Below are 26,404 nucleotides of genomic sequence, written 5' to 3'. Positions count from 1 at the left end.
AAATTGACAATCCGAAAAATATTTTCTAAAGAAAAAAATCACTTTTAGTACTTGAATATATTTGTTAACTGCTTGATGGTATCAGTGTCCAAGTTCAAAAGTAAGTATTACTGTTTCATTACGTACTTTCCAAAAAAATGGATAGGTGGATGATTCTAGTTGGAGATACATATCTATGTGTAAACACGTATGTCCTTTTTTTTAATTTGGCTTTTCTATTTGAGAAAAACTAAGTTTGAACTTTGTTTCAAGTCCTGGGAAGCTACTAGAAAAAAAATCTCACATTAAGGATGCTGTTGAGTTCCATTCTTACCCAATACAAGTATAGAAACACTGTCTTTATTTGATGGTGTGCATAAATATTACACTCCATGGATAGCAAAAATATTTTTTATTTATAATTTACAGTTCACAAGTGAAAAATCGTACATTTTTACACATACAATTTCATTTTGTTAAATTTGCACTCATCTACAGAACTTTCACACAACAAGCACCTGAAACTGTGCAGGCAGTAGGAAATGCAAATACTAAAATGTATTTATTAACCAAATGGCAGCTGAAGGCCCTGCCTCAGCTGGACAATTTATATAGATATATGTCTCTATATACATAAAAACTTCACCTTCTACATCCAACAGCAGCTTGTGTTAAAAAAAGAAAACCATACCTTTCTCATTTTATTTAAACTGACTCAACTGTATCATTTTCTGTTTTAATTTCAGTGGGTGTTGCTACACTTTCTTCCGAGCAAGCTGGTGGGGCATCAATTTGCTCTTCCTTAACTTTGGGACTTTCACAGGGTTCTTGTAATTCATTTTTGACAATGTTCAACATAATGTTCAAAGGGTTTTCAACTGGTGTCTTGCTGGGAGATGGTGTACAATCAAAAGAAGATGTCTACAAAATGAAAATCCCTATTAAGTACTAATGAAGGTTCAAACATTAAGTTTTATTCAGACAAGAAACATGCCACATTCAACTACATTGCTTGCTTCCCACAAGTTAATAACATTGATCAGTATGCACTCAACAACGAAGTACATTAACATAAAGTTAGACAGGCTTCAGTATTGAACTGCTACAGAGGACAACCCTGGATGAACTTTGTGATTTTGTGTGTCTAGATTTAATTTTAAATACTCATGGGGATTTTAAGAAATTTTTAAATCAAAAATATACCCTAGGAAGCACTGATCTAGTGATCTAAATGCATACTCTAATCTCTATCAAACCCAGTATCAGCAGGCAACATGCCCCACTGGTTTAGAAAAGTCAAGTTACAAATGGAACAATTTCAATTTCTAAGGCTACTAGACTGCTATGCTTACAGTTTTATATGTGGTCATTTAGATAACTAGAGCTTAGAAGAGATGACTCAATGGATGGAAGCAACCTGAGTTCAAATCTCCACAACACATAAAATTTGGATACACAAGAGAATTATCAGGAACCTGTAGACCAGCTAGCCTGGTATAATAAAAAAAAACAAGACTCAAGGAAGGCCGGAGACTTAACACCCAAGGCTGTCCTCTGACCTCCACATAATGTGTGACTACCATTCAAATACATGAATGTGCAGACACACAAATTTTGCTGTTTTTTTTTTTTTTTTTAATTTTGAGGTGGTGTCTATATGGTCCTGGCTATCATGGAACTCATTATCAAGACCAGGCTGGCCTCAAATTCAAAAGATTCTCCTACTTATGCCTCTCAAGTGCTAGGATTAAAGGCATGTGCCACCACACCTAACATAGCAGTAAACAATTCAATAAATCTTGAAGTATCATTCCTCTATATGGTGACTAGACAATACATTAAAAAAAAAAACAAAAAACAGGAAATTCTTCCTAGAGCCCTAGAAATTTACTGCCATTGTGATCCTTCTCATCTTTAGTTCAACAATTCTCTGACGGGCCAATAAAAATTATGAAGATTCAAGTAAACATCAAACAAATTTTAATTTTTTGTATTTATATTAGTGATAAATAATGTACATCATAACCTGTCTAATGCCAATAGTTAATGAACACCCTCTTAAAATATATGTATTAAAATTTCTTAATACAAATAAATATATACAATATCCAAAAAGAACTTACATTTTGATAATCTTCATAACACGATGGATGATAAATCTAAAGAAAAAAAAGCAGCTGTTCACATGCATGTTCAATTCTAATACATTATTCTAAAGTGATTTTTCCTTTAAATTTTAAATTGAAGGATGAAAAAACCATTTGGTAAAAAAATAAGAACATAAATTTTAAACTTATCTAATTTGAGTATGAAAAATTATTTCTCTTTAAACGTGGCTTTGTGCACTCAAAATGTCTAGCCTTGTATTCAAGAGAATAATGGTTTTAATGGTGAAATGCGGTTAGGCAGAAATCTACTTCTAAGTCTAGCATCAGACTCACGGCCTGCTATGTAAGGGTAAGCATAGAAGCATATGGTTGCTAGGATACCTCCAAAGGAAACATTCTAACTTTAAAGTCCAGTATCATTTTTACTAACCAAAAATCGTACATTTTTACACATACAATTTCATTTTGTTAAATTTGCACTCATCTACAGAACTTCCACACAACAAGCACCTGAAACTGTGCAGGCAGTAGGAAATGCAAATACTAAAATGTATTTATTAACCAAATGGCAGCTAAAGGCCCTGCCTCAGCTGGACAATTTATATATGCATCATCTTCAAAATGGTGAGTTTACTCTAACAAAACATGAACTTAACCTTTCCATATAAAATAATTACCTTTCCGTCTACTCTAATAGCATTTTTTAAGTGCCATTCTTCCTCCTCTTCATCCCAGTATTGTTCAAACTGTTCTTGACAAATTTCACAACTCTAAAATAAAATCATATAAAATTGAAATGTACATTTGTCCATTAAAATAAAAACCTTTTAAGTTCAGTAAGAAATTTAAAATAAGAGAATTTTAAGCAATGCTCAACAGCTAATGGAGATTGTGGATTATACAAGCCTTCCACATAAAAGGTTAATATCATCTTAACCACTGTTAGTCACCGATGGCATCTACTCCAAATTGGTCATGAAACAGTCATGAGTGGTTTTGGTTTTTTGTTGTTTTTTTCCTTTAAATTTCTGTTTTAAACAAATATATTTGTGTATATATATACACATACATACATATAAATATATATAATGTTTCATGTAGCCCAGACTGGCATCCAATTCCATATGCTGGGCCTGGTCTTGAACACCTGACCCTCTGTGCTCCCATAGGTGAATTAATAAATGTATGTAAAGGAAGAGGAACACTGCCAGGGAATTCAGATACCATTCTATTACCTCAACTGCTCCAGCTGGTCCAGCAGGTACACTTTGGAACTCCTTTTCTTTAGCTGCCTCCTGAGTTTTAAGAACAACCTCTTCATGAACCTTTTCAAAAAACTGGCTTTTTGCACGTTCTTCCAGATCAGCTATTTCTTCAAATTCTATCCAGTCCTTAAGAGGAATTAATATAAAAGATTATGTTCATTAATGTTCAAGCTTTTACTATTTTGTCTCCACTGTAATCCATCTAAAAGTTAAGGGAACACTTTCATACAAATATGCACTGATGTTATTTTAATATGCTTTTTTATAAGACTTGTAACTTTTTTTTTTTTGCGACAGGGTCTTAATGTATAGCCTAAACTGGCCTTCAATCATACAGCAATGCTTGGCCTATTGGCAATTCTCCTGCTTTAGCCTCCCAATTACTAAGATTATAGCCATATGCCACCAAACCAGGATATGACTGAGATCTTAATGATAATGTCCTATTAATTCTATAGGCACCACTAACTTAAGATAAACTTCATGTATAAGAGATGACTCAGAGCATTTGTTGCTTTTGCAGGACTAGGACTCAGTTCTCAGCACTAACATGGTAGCTCATGTTCATCTGTTAATTCCAGTTCCATGGGTTCTAACACCCTTTTTTGGCCTTCCTCAAGCACTACATGCATGTAGTGCACACCATGTAAACATGTCCCACTCCAGTTTAAGAAACAGTTAAAAGCTCTTAGTAATAATAGTATGCATTACAAGGAAAAATTAGAAAAATACACTTCCTAAAGGTTTATTGTTTTTAATAATGTGTATGTGCACACGGGTGCAGCACCAAAGGAAGCTAGAGGTGTCAGATCCATGGAGCTGGAGGTGCAGGCAAGATGCTCATACACAAAATAATAATCTATATAAAAAAAACCACCCTACACTATGGATCAAATTTTACAGCAATTATCTAAACTGATCTACTTCAGAATATAGCTGACATCTAGGTAACTCAGAAGCATGGGTTACTTACTGTTAAACTGTAGTACCAGCGTCTGTGAGTGACTTTTCTGCTAACATCTTTCTCAGTTCTATTTTGCCGATAATGCCAGTCCAAGTGATCTGCATAAACATCTGTCTGGGACGTCGTAAACCTCATTCCACAGGAGTAACACTGAATCCCAGTGTACAGCCGGTTTATAACACTGTCATAACGTCTATTTGAAAAACAAAGTCAATTTTGAAACATGGCAATGGTTAAAAATAAATAACAAATACTTAAGTTTTCCATATCTAAACAGGAATCAAAGAGAAAGATTTAAGTGGAGATTAATGTGTTCCTGACCCTTTTGACTTTAACTCTGGTTAAGGGTGATGAAACATAGAGCCTACTTTCTTATAAACCTGGCCCCTTATTTTGGTAAAAATGGAATAGCACTATAGGCTAACTAACAGGCAATAGCTATTCATCTGCTTAGTGTGGAGTCACTATGGAGAAGGCATGACAGTAGCGTTATGGCAAGAAATTTCAGCTCCCTACAATTTCAATGTTCCGAATAATTCAAATGTTCCACTTTAGTTTAAATCGTAAGTAATAATATATGCATAAAAAGTAGAAAATTGTAATTTTTAAGTTTATTGTTTTTAATGTGTATGTAAATATGTGCACATGGGTGCAAGTGCCATGGACATCAGATTCCATGGAGATTCAGGTTATGAACCACCTGATGTGGGTACCTGGAATCAACTCAGGAACTTTGGAAAAGCAGTATGTGCTCTAAACCACTGAGAGTCATCTCTCCAGGCCCTAATGTTTACATTCTTATTTATTTACATTTGTTTCCTTGCTATCTGATAGTAGAGCATTATGGCTCCCATAATCCCAACACGCAAGAGTTCAAGGTCAGCTTAAGCTAGAGACATCTCAAAAAAAGAAGAAAATGATAACAGAAAATAAAGATTAAAAACATAAAATAAATATATGAATAATTATTAGTGCCTAACATTTAACTTGAGCAGCAGATATATTTAAAAGGTGGGATTCAAGCCACTGTTATCTAAATAACTGACTCCAATATTAGATTAAAAGACCTGTGTGACAGCTCACAGATAAAGAGATACTTACCACACAAGACAGATGGTTTGAGTTCAATCCCCACAACCCACAGTGGAAGGGAGAACCAACTCCCAAAGAGTCACCTTCTAACCTGCACAAACACTGTGGCATGCATGTACCTCCACTCTTACACATATACATTATATATCTATACAAACACATGCACATTTATAGTAAAAATTTAAAAACATTACATACTGTTTCAATTCCTCAATTGTGAAATTCGTAAGATCTGGAACATCCTGATCTTCATTCTGATCCTCCTCTTCTTCAGGAGGAGGTTGAGCAACAGCCTCATTTACCTCTGCAGTTGAGAAGATAAGTTTCTCAATACTACATTCCGTGTGTTCTTTATAGCAAAACACTGGTTACAAGCATATACAGAGAAATCTATCTGATATTAAGTACATTTGATATGAAGCTTAATGGCCGAGGTACTTAATAAAAATTCTTAAAATTTTGTTTCTTCAACATTCAAATTATTTTCAAACCCCAAGCTAATAAAGATAGACCATTACACATAATATTTGTAGTAATCTTAACTAAAACAACTGTGGCCATGAAGACAGACCAATCTTTAGAAATGGTTAAAATTTTCATTATAACCCAAATTACATTTGGTTTTCAAACAATACCACATGCCTAAAATTTCAAGTATGGAAATTTGCCATAACTTATTATATCCTATAATGTATCTCTAAATTAAGCTTGCTGTATATGAAATATACAACCGTACTCACGTGTTGTAGCTGAATCAGGCTGTGACAATTTGATAATTCCTGTTTTTAGTAGTTTTGAAAACAATTCATTTACATCCACCTGACTGAGATGATTATCAGGATATGACTTAGGCAGACCTCCTTTAAAAAAAAAAAACTTTTTAAAGGGAACATAAAGATTCATATTAAGCATTTTTTCAAAATTGAAGCTTTCTTCAAGATATTCCACCAACAATAAATCTTTTTAATTATGGGCTTAATTATTTGAAAAGCTCAAGTTTTCTTTTTAACAAATCATTACTTGAAAAACTTCTAAAATATAAATATTTAATATTTATATGTATTTAAAGAAAAGGTTATTGCTTGTCAATTACTTGTCTAGTTACTTTTGCTCCAGATAAAAGCAGGCTACAAAGGACAATAAGCCTTATGATCCTTTTTATGCATGTAACATCATGCCTAACTCCCACTTCCACCTTTCTAATCTGCTAGTCCTGATCTAACCACCTCAAGAAAGTAACTCTCCAAGGATGAAGCAGTAGCGAAACACCTCTTTACACCAGCATTCGGGAAGCAGAGGCAGGCAGATGTCAGTGAGTTTGAGGCCAGCCTGGTCTACAAAGGGAGTTCCTGGACAGTCAGGACTGTTACACAGAGAAACCCTGTCTCGAAAAACAAACACACAAACAAACAAAGACTCAAGTCAAAGCAGTGGTACTGCTGAGTGCATTGTTCCCAAGCATGATCAACCACAGGAACTGATGATACAGGAGTATGAGACCTACAGCCCAGAAAACACCTGCCCCTCTGATGTTTGTTGAATTGAACTTGAAAAGGAATTCAAACCACTGCTAAGTACTATGAACTTTACCAAGGCTTTATTTTTATTTGAATAAGACAGCAATTTTCTCCTTAAAACCACCCCCATTATTTTGCTAGCACTATTTTAAAAACTAATCCTTTAACTCAACTGTAAAAACAGGACAGCAGCTCAGCAGCAGAGTACTTGCCTAGCATGCTCGACAGCCCTAGATTTATTATCAGGCATGTTGGCACACCCCTTAATCCCAGCACTCAGAGGCAGGCAGATCTGTTAGTTTGAGGCCAGCCTGGTCTTACACAGCAAGCTGTAGGCCAGCCATGGCTACATGGTGAGACCCCATTTCAAAATAAATTATATAAATAAATGTTTAGTGTTTACCACTGTTACCCATCTGCCTATACCTCCATTCTTCTTAATGGCGGAATCAATTTGTATCCATATCCATAATGCATATAGTCTACCCTTAACTGTTATATATGCCCGTCCCAGTGCTTTTATAAATATATATGTATTTAGCTGTCTACTCAAATATCTGAATGCAGGAATAAATCCATCTCAATAATTAATCAATTACAATAGCATTTACATACTAGTTCAACATTTGTATTCTATTAGAAGGAGCTATTTATATGTCTAAGAGAGAGAATTAGCTATGGACTTGGTCGGACGTATCCGAGGTCAGCAGTGATAAAGAACATTCTGATACCAACTCCTGGGATTGGTGAGACGTGAGCTTACGGCTGCCTAAATTTCTACTGCTTATAAAAGAATAGTACCTGCCAAAGGTTGATATGAAGTTAAAATAAATACTATTTGTAAGGCAATGAGGTACTATTTGGCACAGTATACAGTATTCAAGGGTGTGGAGGCAGAGGATGGGGGATACAGCAGATCTGCCACACTTAAAAGTTCTTTCAAGGATGAAGCTTACTAACTTCCTCCTAGCATACATAATGCCTTTCTGCAGCAAATAAGTAAGAATAGAACTAAAGGGAAAGGGCACTTTTTCTTTCAATTAAAGAAACCTGAGAGACAGCTTCCTAATAATAGTTCATGCTTCTTAAAAGAACAAGAACAAGTACAACTTAAGAAGAATACACATATGCCTCATTCAGTATTCCCAACCCAGGGGAACAAAGCATTATTTCCTCTGCAACATTGCTCTCCCTTGACTGTATGTATACCACAGCTCTCTGAAAGCCAGAAGAAAAGCCATAGTTTTTACATGTCATTAACCTCAGTATAACAAACTTTTCCTAATGAATGTGTGTGTGTGTGTGTGTGTGTGTGTATACCTGTGTGCAAATGTCCACAGAGGCCAGAGGCACTGGATATCGCTGAACACTACAGGTGGTTATGAGCTGCCTAACTGAGGGTACTGGGAACTGAACCTGGGTCTTCCACAAAGTCAAAATGCATTCGTAAATTCTAAGCCATCTTTCTATCCACAACAAATTTCTATCCACAAAAAAATTCTTTTGTGGTTTTGTTTTGTTTTTCAAGATAGGATTTCTCTGTAGCTTTGGAGCCTGTCCTGGAACTAGCATTTGTAGACCAGGCTGACCTTGAACACATAGAGATTTGCCTGCCTCTACCTCCCCAAGTGCTGGGATTAATGGTCTGGGCCACCACCACCTGACTCACAACAAATTCTTTTCTTTTAATTTTTTATGATTTATTTAACTTAATTTTATGTGCATTGGTGTGAAGGTGTCAGATCCCCTGGAACTGGATTTTCAGACAGTTGTGAACTGCCATGTGAGTGCTGGGAATTGAACCCAGGTCCTCTGGAAGAGGAGTCAGTTTCTTAACCGCCCGCTGAGCCATCTCTCCAGCCCCAACAAATCCTTTATTCAACAAGAAAAACTAGTTTCTAAAGAAAAATATATTCATATGACATTTAAAAGTTACAAAGTACTTTTGCACACCTCATTTTCTTTTTCTTTTTTTTTTTTTTTTTTTTGGTTTTTTTGAGACAGGGTTTCTCTGTGGTTTTGGAGCCTGTCCTGGAACTAGCTCTTGTAGACCAGGCTGGTCTCGAACTCACAGAGATCCGCCTGCCTCTGCTCATTTTATTTTCTTTTAAGAAAAATTCCAAGAAATACTGATACTATCTCTTTTTTATAGAGGAAAATAACCTGAATAGTCGGAACAACACTTGTTTATGACTGGCCCAACCACAACTATACAATGGGGGGCGGGGGGGGACGACAAAAACTACCTAATCCTAATTGTCCATCTAGAAATTAAAAGACTATGTAATAAATTCAAACTGACACAATTTTAAGAACTTCATAAAATGTAGTTTCATGAAAACCTCCCTAGTTTGTAAGTTATGAAAAATTCTTTAAAAATTTGTGAAGTAAGTAACAATACTATGTTAAAAGTACCATTTGTTTGGAGGGGGTTTGTTGTTTTGTCCTGGGGGAGTTATGGTTTTAGTTTGGGATGTTTTTGTGTGTGATAGGGTACTTGGGACGGAACTCTTGGCTTTGTACTTGCCACACAAGTGACCAAAACCACATTTAAGCTCCACATTTTTTTTTTTTTTTTTTTTTGGATTTTTCGAGACAGGGTTTCTCTGTAGTTTTTTTAGGTTCCTGTCCTGGAACTAGCTCTTGTAGACCAGGCTGGCCTCGAACTCACAGAGATCCGCCTGCCTCTGCCTCCCGAGTGCTGGGATTAAAGGCGTGCGCCACCACTGCCCAGCCACAAGTACATATTTGAAGAAGCTTAGAAATGTTTGTTTGGCAGTGCTCACACTTGAATCCAGGGCTTCATTCATGCTAGGTACCTGGTGTGCTCTAACACCGAGCCATATTATATCCCTAGGCCTTATGATTTAGAAATTAAAACAAGTATCACAACAGTATTGAGGAAAACCAAAAAAAAAAAAGCTACAAAATTTCTGCAATTTATTGCTTCCTAAATGATAAACAGCTTATCAGAACAATATTATCATTCCTCTAGCCACTTCCAACCTCTATTCAATAGGTTTCCTTCCCTGATGGCCAGCCTAATCATCTCTAGCCGTAAGATGAGGTTTGCATGACCATCTGCCAAACAACATAAACAAGGAGGATAAACACTCTCCAGCCAGATTACATTTCTACAACTTGAACACAATCTCTCAAAAATGCCATTTTCCACACCAACACCTATTCAACAAAACAAAAGTTATATGTCTTTTGAAAATATCACAATTCAGAAGGACATACCTGAAGGATTTTGAATAAAAGCTCCAGGATTCTGTGGATGAACTGGTAAAAATTGTTGTCCTTGGCCAAACGCTACTGGCTGAGCAACGCCAGTCAGAACCTTTAAGATAAAAATGTTTGTTAATTTTAAGAACATCTTTCTGTAAGTACAATTTTAACATTCTAATCAATCATATACAAATTTTCACAAATGTCTTAAGGTCTAAGGTCTGTGATAATAAAGATTTTGAGAGTAACAACTGGTTTACTTCCACAAACTAGAACGCCTTCTCCTATCTGTTTCAGAGTCACAAGGATCGGAGAATAGGTTAAAACTTCCTTTAAAAGTGAGTTCAATGCCAGCCTGGTCTACAAGAGAATTCCAGGACAGTCAGAGCTGCATGGAGAAATCCTATAGGGGATGGGAGAGATACTTCCTTAAAAGTATTTAAAATAAAAAAAGCATGCAAATATAAGACCCACAAACCAGCTGTGTGACTGACCTATGCTATACAAATCACTTGGCCCTAAGGGTGCTTTATTTTACAAATAGAATAGGCATACAGAGAGATAAAACCTTTACACAATAACAGGGACTAGTTAGCAAGGTTGAAGACAGAATTCCTAACCTTGGCCTTTTTCCAGTCTGAAGTGTTTCAACCAGGTATGTTGGCACAACTATAATCCCACTACTAGCAACCTGGGGGCGGAGGCAGGAGGACTGAAAATTTAAAAATCCTGAGCTATGCTAGCAAGACTCTTGAAAAAAAGCAAAGAAAAACTTTTATTACAACATGAACTTGAAGTTATCCTTCTTTGCCATCATTTTTGGATAAGGTTATAGCTGAGTTCAAAGTAGATTACAAAAGTCAAAGAGAATTATAAACAAGCAAACAAAACCAAAGAACAAAGAAAAAACCAGCTGGTAATGGTAGCTCCTACCAGTAATCCCAGCACTTGAGAGATTAAGACAGGTCTACTGTTCTGACTCTACAATTTTGAGTTCTGGGGCAGCCTGGACTAGCATTAAGACCCTACCTAAAAGAACAAAATGAGGAAGACTGCAGGGGCTACATGGGTTAAATATGGTTTAGTGGTACATCATCTGCTGAGAAACCCTCAGTTCAAGCTTCAGAACCATAAAAGATAAAGATTGCAATAAAGTTATGAAATAAGTACTGTACTAACATACAAACTTGGTGTTTGGGATTTCGTTACGTAAACAAATATTCATTAATAAATCTTGTTCGCTATCCATGTGACTTCTTAATAGTGTAAACAACACACACACACACACACACACAAATAAAGTAACGTCACAGAAAAAAGATTAAACAAAATACAATTATACAAAATCTGGTAATAATAGTATTTCTTTTAAGGAAGTACAAATTTAACAGGCAGGACAAATATTTTTAACCAAATTATTGGAAATGAACAGAAGACTTGCAATCAAATTTGGAATATGCTTTAAAAATTCTTCTTTTCCATCTCTTTCAATGTAATCCAACTACTGTAAAAATGAATCTATCCTAGTAAAGGATCAGCAACTGGAAAAGTAAATTTAACCAAGGATAAGTTCAACAAGCAAATATAAGCAGTCAGAAATCAACAGACTAAAAATATCCCATGAACCCACTACTTTAATACACATTTTTTAAAATGTGTGCAGAAGCTGGGTGTGGTGGCTCATGACTCCCAGCTCCTGAGAGGCAGAGGCAAGTGGATCTGAGATGAGCTCAGTCTTGTTGAGCTGCAGATCTCGAAAACAAAGCGTGGGCTACTGGAGCACACTTAATTCACAGAATTTACAGCACTGAGGAGGCAGAGGCAGGCAGGCAGATCTCTGTGAGTTCAAGGCCAGCCTGGAATACAGAGCAAATTCCAGGAGAGCCAGGACTACACAGAGAAACGTGTCCCCCCCCCCCCCAAAAAAAAAAGAGGCAGAATTTAAGGCAAACCTGAGCTACTCCACAGTAAGCTCCAGCTAGGCTGACCTACGAGAAGGCTGCACAGAGCAGTAAGAAGACCGCACAGTCAATGGGCGGCTGACTGGAGACACTGACATGACAATAGAAGGCAAGCAACAAGCTGGCTCTGTTTACATTAATGTCATGCCACTCATCGTATGCAACCAGTTAGCTAAAGAGAGTGCTGAAAACAGAAAATAATAATAAAAGTATGGAGAACTTTATTTCTTATCTCACACTAAGGAAAATATCAGTCAAAAAACAGTCCAAGAAAATCCGCTCTACTGGGTTCATTTAAACAGAGTTCAATATGCTGTTCAAGGTAACGGAGGTCTATAAAAACATTATTAGCATTAAAAAACAAAAAATAACTCCACAAAAGTGCAGTAAGGCCAGCAAGATGGCTCACTGGTAATGGTGCTTGCCAGGGAGCCTAATGACCTGGTGCCCACAGGGGTAGGAGAGAAGTGAGTCTCATAACTTTTCCTCCCACTTCCACAAACACACAAAATAATGCTTTTTTTTCCTTTTTAAAAAAAGTAAAAAATAGTTCAGTAGCAGGTAGAGCACTTGCCTATCACACACGAAGCCCTTGTGTGTGAATCCCCAGCAGTGAAAACAATGAGCATGGCTATAACCCCAGCCCCCCACAAGTGGAGACAGGAGAAGCAAGTTCAAAGTCTCCTCCTGCTACAGAGCTCAACACCAGCCAAGGCGAAATGAGACCTTGTCACAAAAAATTAAATAAAATAAAATAAAATGGCCTAGAGAGATAGTTTAGTGGTTTGAAGTACTTCCTGCTCTGTTGTTCCAGAGGACCTGAGTTCAGTTCCCAGCAGTCCACAGTGCCCCAATGTTCTGTGTTTAGCCTTTGCAGGCAGTCACAAACACTTGCAAACATACACACAAACATACACATAAATTAAAACACAATCTTTTTAAAACAAAATAAGTGTACATGTACACTGAGAAGAAAGGAAGAAATAAAGAGGAAGACTGCAATGGCCCAGTGTCTTGAAGAGTAGCAAATGTCAACCCCAAAAAAACCTCTCATCCCACTTCCTAATATACACATTGTTGGAAGTACATTAAGAATGTACACACTAGGCTGGGCGGTGGTGGCACAGGCCTTTAATCCCAGCATTCAGAAGGCAGGATCTCTGTGAGTTCAAGGCCAGCCTGGTCTACAAGAGCTAGTTTGAGGACGTACACCAAAAGCTACAGAGAAACCCTCTCTCGTAAAAAAATAAAATAAAAACAAAAACCCATCATAAATTACTCTTAAAGCTTTTCCCAAATACTAGAAACAATTAAAAAGAAAAAAGTTAACTCAACCTTGACTACACAGAGAATTTGAGAGTAGCCTGAACTACAGAACTTTGTCTCAAAAATAAATTTATTTACCTACATATAATTACCACATAATTTCAGAATAACTAAATAGCTTACCTGTTGAGATGTCTGGATATTTCCTGCTGACATCGAAGTAGGTAAATTGCCAAAGTTTCCAAACTGAGAACTCTGAAGATTCTTTTCCTCAAAATAGTGTCCCGAAGCTCTGTTAAGGGGATTTGGGAAATTCTGGTTTCCAGGGCCATGAGGTCCATTAAAATTTGGTCCTTGGGGTGTATCAAATATTTGCTCATGTCTTTGGAACTGTAATCCTTGAGATGGAACATTAAAAGCATTGCCAGGTGGATCATTATATGGGCCAGTCTGATTGAAAGGTACAGATTCAAGCCTTTGTGAAGGATGATTGTCAAATCGGTTGCCTTGCAGGCCAAGAGGAATATCAAATCTTGATGCTTGCTGGTGTTGTGGCCCATCAAATCTTTGAGGTACACCATCAAACCTTGGTTGAACCTGCTGTCCAGGTGGCCCATCAAATCTCTGTGGACCTGGCTGACCAGTTCTTTCAAATCTAGGACCTGGTTGGCCATGTAATCCATCAAATCTTGGTAAAAGGGATGGCTGACCTGGCTGTCCATCAAACCTTAAAGAGTGACAACCTTCGAATCTAGGACCACCTTGACCCAGAGGCCCTTCAATTCTCATGCCACCTCCTGGTACAGGACCCTCAAACCTCATTCCACCTCCTTGTTGAACTAAAGGTCCTTCAAACCTGATGCCAACCCCCGGCTGACCATGTGGTCCCTCAAACCTAAGGTTCCCACTTAGTTGATTATGTCCTTCAAATCTCAGACCAGCTACAGACTGACCATGGGGACCCTCAAACCTCATTCCAACTCCTTGCTGCAGCAAAGGGCCCTCAAATCTGATACCACTACCTGGCTGACCATGAGGCCCATCAAACCTAATTGCAGACCCTGATGGCCCATGACCCCCCTCAAATCTAAGTCCGCCTACAGGCTGACCTCTAGGATTTTCAAATCTAAGACTGCCCACAGGCTGTCCATGAGGTCCCTCAAACCTCAGACCACCCACAGGTTGACCACGATGTCCTTCAAACCTGAGACCACCCACAGGCTGACCCCCTGGCCCTTCAAATCGCAAACCACCTGCAGATCCCTCAAACCTCAGACTAGGTGAACCATCAAATCGAAAGCCACCTCCTCCTCCTTGACCAATTGGCCCTTCAAACCGCAGAGGTGTTCCTACTGGTCCTGGAGGACCTTCAAATCTCAAAGGGCACCCACCTCCTAACTGACCTTGTGGTCCTTCAAACCTCATAGGGCCTCCTCCCCCCATTTGTCCTGGTGACCCATCAAACCGAAGAGAACCTGGTGCAGGAGGTCCATCAATTCTAGGGCTTAATTTATTAGGTCCTTCAAAAATCATCTTGCTCGGGCCATCTCTCGTCACAGATGGCCTACCAGGTCCATCAAATAATGGCCGGTCTTCAGCTAAAGCTGTAAGCCGCTGATTTGTATCAAGGCCAGCAAATCTTGATGTTGGGCCATCTACAAATGTTTTATCTGAATCTTCATATCTAGGTCGCTTAAGTGGAAAACGATCATTGAATGGAGATCTCTGCTCCTCTCGTACACCTTTTAAAAAGAAAAATATATATCTTCACTACAATTGAATTTACATCAAATTACTCCTTTTTATAGTTATCTAAAAACTTATCCAAAGATGTATTATCTCATTACATTAGTGGGTAGGGAAGGGACAAACAGCAACAGTAGGTTAAGAAGATGCCCTTCTGATTCAGATATACCTGGGGTTAAAAAAAATCCCATCCTGTCAAGGTACTTGTCATAGGACTTCGAGAGCAAGTTACTTAACATCTCTAGTTTTGTTTCCTAGTCGTAAAATTAGAATACATATTTGCTTGGGTTTTGTGGGGGCTTAATCAAATTAAATATACATATAAAAAAATTAGGTCCCTTCCCTTTCCATGGGAGCGTGAAGGAAAGACAAAACAGAGATACACACACACATACACACACACACACAGAAGTCTGAACAGTGGTAAGATTCAGCCCCACTTAGCTTGTTCATTTTCCCTTCACTGCTGTGTGATTCAATAGGCATAATCTCATTTAACTTTTTCTACCTTTAGCAGAGACTTGCTCGTCATGTCTTCTCCGGCCCTCATGGGGTGAAAGATTCTCAGCATAAGTACGACTCCCAGATACAGGAGAAAGACGTCTTGTTCTTTCACTAAATTGTTCTTTTCTGTCAAACTGTGCTCCACTATTCCTACTTGCATGTTTACTTTTGGATGGCTCACATTCTATTCCAGACAACAAGGCATCAGTCAAAGGGTAGTCAAAAAGATCAGGATCTAAGAGATCAAGTCTTGGAAATGAATGCTGAACCTGTGTCCTTTTCAGTTTTGCTTTATGTTCATAGTAGGTTAATTCAGCATCAGATAAGAGAGGTTTCTTTTTTAATCCACCTTTATTTTCTTCTGTAGGACTATCCCGTACATTGCATCTATGTTTACCTTCTTGATACTGAAATAGCTGTCGAATTTGATGTACAACAACAAGGAACTCATCCTGTGTAATTTCACCAGAAGCTAAACGTTCACTCGTCTGCATAGGGATGATAAAATGAAATGAAATATTTTAAATATTAAAAATACAAAAACATGGGCAAAAGAACATAATGACTAGATGAGATTAAACATAGTCACTACCTTTTGAAGTAATTCTCTTTTGCTTGCAACGGTTAACTCTTTAGGAATCTGAAGATTGGCATCAACACTTAATCGATGTTGCTGCTTTGGGGTTCGAGGTGACAAGATTCCTTTAGTGCTTGACCAGCTCTCCCTATGCCTTAGATGAGGAGGTTTACTATGTTCATCACCCTGCTGTAAGCTAAAACCACAAAAGCAGTGTTACTTCAAAGTATTTATTTAAAAAACAAAACTCCCAGGCTGTACTTAAGAATGCTTTAAAGATCTGATTTAAAAAAAAAAAAAAGTACATAAAATTTTTTTGAAAAAGCCAAATAGAGTAAGAATTCTGATTTTTAAAGGCTGAAGATTTGATTCGGGGGAATGGTTGGCTGTTTGGTATGTGCAAGATCCCAGGTTTGACCCCTGGCAGCAGCAATAGCAGCACCACCCCCATTCCATCCTCACCCTAACCCCGTCAAAAAGGAAAACAAGCTGATGGGATAAAATGATGAATTCAAGGACAAAGTGGGCTAGCAAGCATGTTCCAGGCCAGGTGGGACTACATAGCTCGACCCTGTGAACATCAATTAAAAACAAAAATAAAACCAAGTAACTTTGTTTCTTACATAAACATAAAACCAAGTAGATTAGGAAACCTTTCTAAACTTTCATGTCTCTATGAAATAGGAAGTATCTAACCCACTGGGTTGTTTTTCACAACTAGAAAAACAATTACAACATTCAATTAGTATCTTCTGATGTTAAATTAAACTACCTTTAAAATGCATATTCTAAAGCCAGGAATAATGGATCCTACCTATAATCCCAGCATTCGGGTGGCGAAGGTGGGAAAACTGCCATGAGATGGAGGTCAGCCTATGCTACTCAGTGAGTTCAGGCTAGCCTGAATAAAAGTGTGAGAACCTTGCCTTAATAAAGTAAAAACATCAAAATAAAAATCATACTTTACCAAAAACATCAGCAACATACCTTTTATTTTCTTCCCAACCAGATTTCCATCTTTTGGCAGACTTAGAGCTTTGCCAATTCTCTATATTCTCCTTTGGCTCAGCACCTGACTTCATAGAATGTTGACTTGCAGTTTCTTGCGGCCGTTCCTCATCCATCTTTTTCAGTCGTCTGGGATCTCGAACATCCTGCTTAGTACTTCTCTTAATATTTCTTTCTTCTCTGGAAGATGGTGGGAACTCTTCCATATGTGACTGTTTAAGTCCTGACTGACGCATCTTTCCAGCTTTGGGGGCCAAAGTTGGAGACATACTACTTCTTTGCCTTCGTTTGGGTGACCGTCTATCTCTTCTCTTTGGGGAATGTATAATTGGTGATCGAGACTTAGGTGACCTTGATCTGGATCTCTTTCGAGTACTTGATCTCCCTGGTTTTGTCCCCTGTTTATCCAATTCTTCTGTAACCATGTCCGGTTTTTGGACAATGCCATTTATGATTTTATTTCTACTTCCCATCAGTCTGTGTTCAGATGATTTCATGTGGTCATCTTTATCCTTCTTTTCTGTGGTTTTTCTTTTTTCTTTTACATCCTCATCTTTGCCCTCAGTTTTATCCTGAAGATGCTTTTTTAATCGTGGATCTCTCTTGTTCATATCAGACAACCTCATACTTTCAGAGTCTTGATTTTTCAAGTCTTTTGGGTGTGATAATTTGTTTTTCAAAGGTGATGGTGATTTAGATTTAGATTTAGAATCTAATTGGTCAAGTTCCTTCTTGGTTATTCTTTCACTTGATTTACTTTTTTCTTGCTTGGAGGAATTTAGTTTTTCAGAGGGTATAGTTTTACTTGTTTTAATATCAGACTGATTTAATGTGTTCATTACAAATTCTTTCCTATGACTCTGTTCTTTGCCATGGGATGAATGTTGGCTCATCCTGTTAAGACGAGGATCCCGGTTAGTTCCTTTCAAGTCTTGAATTTGTAAGGATGAACCTGGTCGGCTCTTGTCAGATTGCACAGGAACCTGATGTGGAGTTTTAACAGTCATAGTGGGAATCTGTGAAACATGTAACTTAGATGTTCCTGATCCAGGACCCAAGTTGGCTGTCTCTTGTTGAACGCTAAGAGATACTGCCTGAAATACAAAATGTTCATGTTAATACTATAACCCATGAACACTATTTTATTTCCTTGTCATTACATAGACTATAGTAAAAATTAGAACATTTTCACTAAATCTATTCGCTTGATAGTGCATTATTAACACTACACACTTTTTTGGGAGGGAAAAGAAAGAGGGTAAGGGTCTTAACAATATAACCCAGATCAGACTGGACTTGTCACATAGACGTTTGCCTATCTCTAGCTCCCAGTGCTGGAACTAAAGGCAAGCATCATCAAGCATGGCAATACTCTACACTTCTAAGGTAAAATAAATGCAAGGAGAGAGAGTACAAGCACTTAAACGATCTTGCTTCTTACCAGGCCTTTAACCTGTATTTTAGAATATAATTTCTACTACAATAATTCTTCAAAACTATCCAATATTGTAAACCATGCTGTTACTCAAAAACAATTACATGACTAAACTCCAACTGCTCTGTACTAAAGACAGGGTGATTCTAATTAAACTTCGTCATAAAAGCGTTTCTCAAAACATTAATGAACTTACATAAAAACTCCGTCTTTCTATACCTCAATCTCAAACTTAGATGCTAAGTAAAAAATAGAGTGTTTGATGAGTACAGATACATACACTCTCGGGTCTCTATATTTGTAGCTTTTGTAGACTTTTAGAAACATGATTTGTTCCTGAATGTTAAAGACATTCACTACAATATACTTACTATCTTAGGACTAAAATATTAAATCTCCATGAAGATAATGGGAAACAAACTACAGTGCTACCTCGATAAGAATAAATGTTTGGGGGCTGGAGAGATGGCTCAGAGGTTAAGAGCATTGCCTGCTCTTCCAAAGGTCCTGAGTTCAATTCCCAGCAACCACATGGTGGCTCACAACCATCTGTAATGGGGTCTGGTGCTCCCTTCTGGCCTGCAGGCATAAACACAGAATATTGTATACATAATAAATAAATATTAAAAAAAAAATAAAATAAATGTTTGTTTCCCTAGTGTTTTGAGACATTCTGCCTGGCTGGCCTCAAACTTGCTGTGTGACTAAGGATGACCTTGAGCTTCTGATTCTCCTGCCTCTTGTTCCCAAGTGCAGATTAGAGACTTGTGCCATCAAACCTGGTTGGCTGTTATACAGGAGAACCCAATACTAGCCTAGCCATATATATATTTTACATCCTAAGATAGCAATCTAGTAGAAAATACTGAGAACAAAATACAGTTCACAACCAAGTGTTTTATAGTAAGATTATAAAATTTTGGCTTAATACAATTTTTAAAATAAGTAGGAAAAACATCAATAAAATATTCATATACAAAATAACTACTTCCCTATTAGAATGTTTAAAGATTTAAACATCAAATCTCCCTTACTTACCAGTTGTGCCTTAGCTTGTTCTAACTCAAGCTCCAGCTTTTTCTGCTGAAGCTCTAATAACTGTTTTTGTTTTGCGAGTAACTGCTGCCTTATTAGTTGTTCTTGAGTAAGATTCTTTTGTATTTCAGGTACAATTGGAGGAGTGGAGATACTGGGGGAACTGACCACTGGGCCAGGTGTTGAAGACTCCTCAGGCTATAAGAAAAAAATACTTTTTAAGCAAAACATATCATAGCTAAAACTAAAAATTATCAACTTTACCTTACTATTATTCAAAGTCACAAATCTTCAATCACACTTAAAAGTACACACACACAAAAATGCTTAGGCATTTAAAATGGCAAATGTTACATAGTAAGTCATTTATTACTATATACATGTATTACTTTTTCAAATCAAAATGATTCTAGTTTTACTTTTTGAAAAGTTTACAGAAGTTAGCGCTTGATAGTCAAATTGTTTAGCATATAAGCCATTCATATAAAGACTTACCGATTTATTTAAAAATTTTGGATTCACATGGATGCTAGATGTATTCACATTAGGGGGCAGAGGTTTAATAGGCCAAGCAGGATCTAATGAATTGACTCTGACATCCAAAGCATAAAGTTTCTTCAAAGGGAATATTTCATCCCATGTGGAACGTAATTTAAATAAACTTTTTCTAGTATTTTCATCCACCTAGAACAACAGAACAATTCTCTGGCTTGTTAAGTTACTATAGAATGTTTCATATACTAAGTAGAAAGCTACCTGCCAATTCACACATAGTATCCATTTGTACATTAATATCAAACATTTGATTATTAAAGTTAATAAAGCTACTCCTCAAAAAAAAAAATCAGAAAAGTACTTATCTAACAGACTTCAAGCAAGCAACCCAAGCAACTTTTTGCATTTTTAAAAAGTCTCCATATAGTAGGGCTTAATATAGTATTTCTAATAAACTCCCTGGATAAACATAAAACCAGAAATGGTTTACCTGATGGCCAATGTCTTAAAGTTACTTGCTAGTAACATACAGTCATAAAAGATAAAATTATCTAGCCAATCTAACACAACACACTATGACTATTTTATCTAAGAAATGCTATACTTTGGGACAGAAAACACCCTCATATTTTAATTGACAAAATCCTAGCCAAGGATGGGCATTATATAACTTGCCTACTCATATTTTAATGGATAAAATTATTTTTTAGAAAACAGAAAAGCCCAGGACTTAGTAAGGCAAGTTTTTAATTTCAATCTTCTTATCTATATTCATATCTTTAGAGAATGTATTTACAAGGTAATTTTTATAAAATATAATAAAACTAAAATTAGCCGGGCGGTGGTGGCGCACACCTTTAATCCCAGCACTTGGGAGGCAGAGGCAGGCGGATCTCTGTGAGTTCGAGACCAGCCTGGTCTACAAGAGCTAGTTCCAGGACAGGCTCACAAAACCACAGAGAAGCCCTGTCTCGAAAAAACAAAAAAACAAAAACAAAAAAAAAAGCTAAATTTAGATTCAGTAAAAATAATACCAAACCCCCAAATAATGGGAACATGCCAAAATTGAAACCAGGTTAAGTTGCTCTAAATTACTTACTGCACAGTGGGCTGATACTTTTTTAGTAATATCCGAAATACAGCTCTCCAAACTATTCCTATGTATTTCTATCCCAAGATCTAATTGTGGCTTTTTTACTAAAAGAAAAACTGCTGCCTAATTCTAGCACTCAGGCAGCTGTTAAAATATGTCCTATAAGAAGTGTGTCTAATAAAACATAACATAAACTATAAGCGATTGTCAGAAAAGAATCTTTAAACCTAAATACCTCAAGGGCCCTTCTGCTCAATGTGATGGAATTACCTCAGAAAAGCCCTCCTGTTTAACCAAACTACCAATTATATGGTCACAACGGTATATACAATTTCTAGGTATGGCCACTAACAAGCATTTCTCCCAAGCACCAGACAAGAATAGAAGTATTTCCATAAGAACCTAAAGCAATGAACTGGTCCACCAAGCACACATCCCTGTTAACTTACACTTCAACAATGTAACAATGTCCAAAGGGCATTTGGGGGAATGAATAGTAGGAACCATAGACTGAGGCACCCTGGAGGAATATGCCTCCCGCTCCCCAGCACTAGACATTGCAACAACACAAAATCTAGATGAATGCTCTGCAAGCTGCAACTTTTTGCCCACATTATAAACAACTTCACGAGACCCATACTCACATTTTGAAAATACACAATTCTAAAAGCTAATCAAAGTATATTCGCATCTTGAGTGATTAAGCAGCATCTGTTTTAAGGCTCTAATAGAAAAACCTAACATTTGCCACTTTCCTTGAAAAGGCACTTGACAATCAATGTCCAGGAAAATGAAACATTCCACCACCCAAGAAAACCCAACACAAGACAAGTATTTATTTCATCTGGAACGTTATAAAAATTCAATGTTTCTAAATATATATGTATATATATATGTACCTTTTCAAACACACAAATAAATGTTGCAACTAGGTTTTTAGTAAAGGCAGTGAGATACTCTCTTCCAACGTTTTTCACGATAGAATCCATAAGGTACATAACAGGAAGCTTCTCTGAAGAAGGAGCCTAAGTATGAAAAGAAACTGAGAAGTTTAGTATAGGAAATTGCCACCAAGAAATTAGTTTAAAAAGTGTTTTTAAACCTACAATACAGACCTCTAGCTTTGTTGGTACAAAATGCTTTTGATTAAGTTTATAAGCCTAAGTGTTCGATCAAGTACTTGCTTTTTACAATGTTTTAAGCTGTGCACTTAAAAAAAAAAAAAAGCTGTTATCAAGAACAACCATAACCTCTAGTGCTTAATACTCAACCTGATTTCAGGTGCATGTAATAAAAAGGCCTGTGTTCAAAGGGGAGGGAAAATAGTTTCTGTAATCCAAGGGTCAGCTTTGAGATCTGTGCTTATGTTGTGCCTCCGCTCGAAGTACTCTCTCTGGTTTCCCTGGTTAACTTTGTATGTTCAAGACTTTGAAACTCTGTTACCTACAAAATCATTGGTTACTTTCCTATAATCCAAATTAAGAATGAAATTAAACACACTTCACATACAAAGACAATGGCAAGATGCTTAGAACTTGCACATGAACACGCAGAAGTGCAAGCCTGTTATTGATACAAGAAAAACTGGATAGAGGAGCCGCTGAGTCATGTAAGTCAGGTTCAACTTGACTGGAAACCTGGATGTCCTGGAGATTTTCTTCACAGCATGGACTGTCGCCGAAATACGTCTCCTCTTACATGCACAAACCAGGGATTCTAAGTTTGTGCTGAGCCAGTGTGCTGCCGCTGATAAAGGTAGCAGCCCTCCCAAGGCAAAGTCGCCCCGGGTGAACTGCAAAGCCTACCCACCACTGGCTTTTAGAAGGCACAGCAAGCTTCCAGAAAGCATCAGCAGGTTCACAGACTTGTTGAGGAGCACTAAGACTTGCCATAAGCTGTTAACTCTGACTCCACACGTACCCACGACTTCAGAAAACAAAACTGATTAAGTGAATCCCCAACTACCCACCCCATGTGTACATGAACCTAACTGGACAGTTACCCACAGCTACCTGTAGCTAGAGCAGGCTCATACTCCTGGGGTATGCAATGCCATGCTTCACAAAACCAACTGCCCTGACAAGTGTGTGGAAATGCTCTTGCTTCTGATAACACCTTTACAACCAAAGTTGACTAAAGAAATGTTTGGATAACTCTATGAAAAACTTAGGTGCTACTAAAAGGGGTCACACAGCCACTGTGTGTGGGCAAACTATTTAGTACCAACTCGTCAAAGGCTTTATTGCTGTGTCTTCACCTTATCATGTCTTGTTTTATACCATTTAAGTAATTATTGTTCCTTAGGAAGATAAATGGGCTCTTTTAACACCACAATCTGTCCATATGCTAGTTTTGTTGTACAAGTGAAGTCCTTCTATGTGAGACTCTTTTTTGCTACTGCTATCTTACGGGAAGGGCGAAACTGTGAGTCCATTAGTTTAGTATTGCTAAAGAATAAGGACACAAGCATACACTTCCAGAAATACAAAAACCAAGCCAGTTGCTACCAAATGACAGCAAACCCTCCCCTCACCCCCAACCCAGGTTAAGGTTCTTCCCCCAAAGTGACTTCTAGTCTGGCTTTACAAAAATAACCAGGAAGCATGTGCCCAAAACTTTGAGCTGTCTTTTACCAGCAAATACTCCATCTATTTTCACCACTTTGTGTAACCAAATACACAAATACAAGTTTTATGTGGTCAATATATTCTGCATAAAGTTCAGTTCTCCAAGGTCTTGTAGATCCATTAAAAACCAGCAAGGAAGCTGTCTCCTTTGAGTGGCAATCTGAGCTGCTAAGTATTAGGTGCTGTGAATACCAATACCCAAAACATAGCTTGAAAACTTTGGTTCTCAGAAGTCCAAGTGCAGTTCTCTTTAAAAAGGTATTTAAGTCTTCAACAAGGCAAAGCTACCTCTCCTCCGACAACAGGCATGGTTGTCAACGAAGAGCTAAGCCAGGTCTTCTTATAGCCCACCCTTTAAGAGCAGCTGCTTCACAGCCTCAGTGGGAAAGGCGAATGGAGAGTTGTTTAGCTGTCAAAATGCGCATGATAAACCTGCTGAGCCCTTAAAAAACAAAAACCTCTTTTCCCCCTCTTTAAATAAAGGTTTGAAAGGACCACGTGAAACCGTGCATCTTGTGAACTGATTTACCCAAAAGAGTGGATGGACCTAAAGAAGAATGAACCCAAGTCACTTAAAGACTTTTGTTTAAAACACACAACCACGTAAGTAAAAATTCTTGGAAACAGATTCTACACCTTACAAATGTAAATAAAAAAGACAAATACATATTTTATATGTTTTATTCACAAATTTTATAATACCAGTCACACATTTCAAAACCATTTATTAGAGTCAGACCACTGAGTTTTACACTAGACAGAAACCGTCTCTAAACAATGTATTGGTGGTTGTTGTTAAAGTGGCCTTTTAAAAGGGGTTCACTCTGCTAAAAGGAGGCTCATCCTGATAACTGCAATCACTAACAACTAGGAAAAAAAAACCTAAACCTTAAGTACAAATTTGAAAAGTAACTTAAAACGTATTAATTGGGAAGCGGCTAAGACTCATTATAACTAAGTTTAACAGTAACTTTGCTTAAATGACATATCGCTCCCACATGAATCCACAGAAGAGAAAGACAAGAGGGCAACAGAAGGTGGCCAAAGACCACTTCGGCCAAGGGGTGAAGAAAAGAAAGCCTTCACTAGCAGGGAAGGGAGAAAAAAGAGAAAGAACAAGGAGGGGCTGAAATTTAAAAAAAAACAAAATAAAACAAAAAACCTCCAAGTATTTGTTACCCACTGGGACAATTCTCAACCTACAGGTTGGATAAGATCTTCCCCCCCCACACACACATCCAAACCCCACCGTCGGCCCAATTTCCCTACCACTGGGGCGAATCAGACCCTCCGAGAGGAGAATAAAAGTTTGATCTAACATCCCCCACCCCCAAAATGGGGCTGACGGGTGTGAGCAGCTGCCTGGCTGGCAGGGAATGGATTCTCCGCTCTTCCCTTTCGCATCATGTGCTTTGCAGGCGCCATGTTGAGCTAACAGGCCGCTGCTCCACTCGGGGCCAATTCCCTACACCCAACCCACCAGACAGCTCGCTCCCAGGTCCCCCTTCACCTCCTTCCAACCCGCAGAGCACAATTCCCCAAAAGGGCACTGAGGGAGAGGCCCCTCCCCACCTTCCCGGGGGCTTCAGAGGGTTGGTTTTAACTCTCACGCTCCCAAGACCACAAAACTGCCTCTAAGTCTTCCCCCCCCGCCCCGATCCGAAAGGGCTGTCCCCGAAGCGTGCGAGCGTGGGGACGTCCTCCGAGGTGGCCTAAATAGGGAGTTGGTGAGCGGAAACGGGGCTCCACCCTGCATCCTCCCCGCTCCCTCCCCGAAAAAAAAGAGGCCCACGCTCCCCAGCCCGGGGCCAAAGACCGAGCCGAGTCGGGGGTGGGGTGGGGGGGAGGTCGGAGAGGAGGAAACTCCGTCCGTCCGTCCCCTTCGGATGGAAGCGAGACCTGGGATGAGGCTGACCCTAAAAATCAAGGAGTATGAGAAGAATAGGAGGCTGCGGGGTGTATAAAAACCTTGGCGGTTTGGGCCTCGATGAGAGAGACGATCTCCTTGGCGAAGGGCAGGTTCTCCTCGGCTAGAATGGTCAGCATATTGATGTGCGGTTTGCTATTGAAGGTCAGGTCTTCCAGCGACGACTGATAATCCCGACAGGCGTCCTCCCGGGCCCCCGCAGCCCCGGCCTCGGCCGGCGTCGGCTCTGACATTGCGCCGCGGCCCCCCTCCGAGGTCCGCCGCCGCCGCAGCCGCTCGACACCCCGCCTCCCTGCCTTGCTTCCTTCCTTCCTCGCTCGCTCGCTCGCCTGCGACGCCTCGGCCTCGCTCCCCGGGTCTCCGGCGGGCGGCTGCGGCTTCACCACATGCTGACCGCGGAGGGAGGGGGGATGGGGGACGACCCAGGGGGAACCTCGGGGAAGAAACGCCGCCGCCGCCTCACGGGGGGGGAACCTCCGTCCGCGTCCAGCCGCCGCCGGGGCTTCTTTCTCCACGCACACAAGATGGCGGCGGCGGCGGCGGCTCCAGCTCCGAAAATGTCTGGGGGCCCAAC

At 38.7% G+C, this 26,404-nt stretch overlaps 1 protein-coding gene across 2 annotated transcripts; it reads right to left on the bottom strand.

Annotated features, from left to right (window-relative positions):
* Positions 1-376: 376 nt before the first annotated feature.
* Positions 377-26,404, bottom strand: Pcf11 (PCF11 cleavage and polyadenylation factor subunit). Of its 2 annotated transcripts, none has more exons than XM_075953093.1 (16): positions 25,872-26,404; positions 22,176-22,301; positions 20,184-20,372; positions 19,692-19,886; positions 17,198-18,312; positions 16,226-16,406; positions 15,638-16,121; positions 13,567-15,125; positions 10,169-10,268; positions 6,149-6,268; positions 5,607-5,712; positions 4,326-4,509; positions 3,323-3,478; positions 2,765-2,857; positions 2,103-2,138; positions 377-900 (listed from the first exon to the last, which is right to left on the bottom strand). In XM_075953093.1, the coding sequence occupies exons 1-16, from the start codon at positions 26,061-26,063 to the stop codon at positions 685-687; spliced, it is 5,052 nt and encodes a 1,683-aa protein (XP_075809208.1). In that variant the 5' UTR covers positions 26,064-26,404; the 3' UTR covers positions 377-684. The 2 variants fall into 2 exon arrangements, with proteins under 2 accessions (XP_075809208.1, XP_075809209.1); XM_075953094.1 differs by having other exon boundaries at positions 16,031-16,121.

The sequence above is a fragment of the Microtus pennsylvanicus genome, chromosome 18 (genome assembly GCF_037038515.1).
Source record: "Microtus pennsylvanicus isolate mMicPen1 chromosome 18, mMicPen1.hap1, whole genome shotgun sequence".
NCBI lineage: Eukaryota > Metazoa > Chordata > Mammalia > Rodentia > Cricetidae > Microtus > Microtus pennsylvanicus.
The sequence above is the reverse complement of the archived record's forward strand: the minus strand, read 5'-3'. Positions and strand labels throughout refer to the sequence as shown.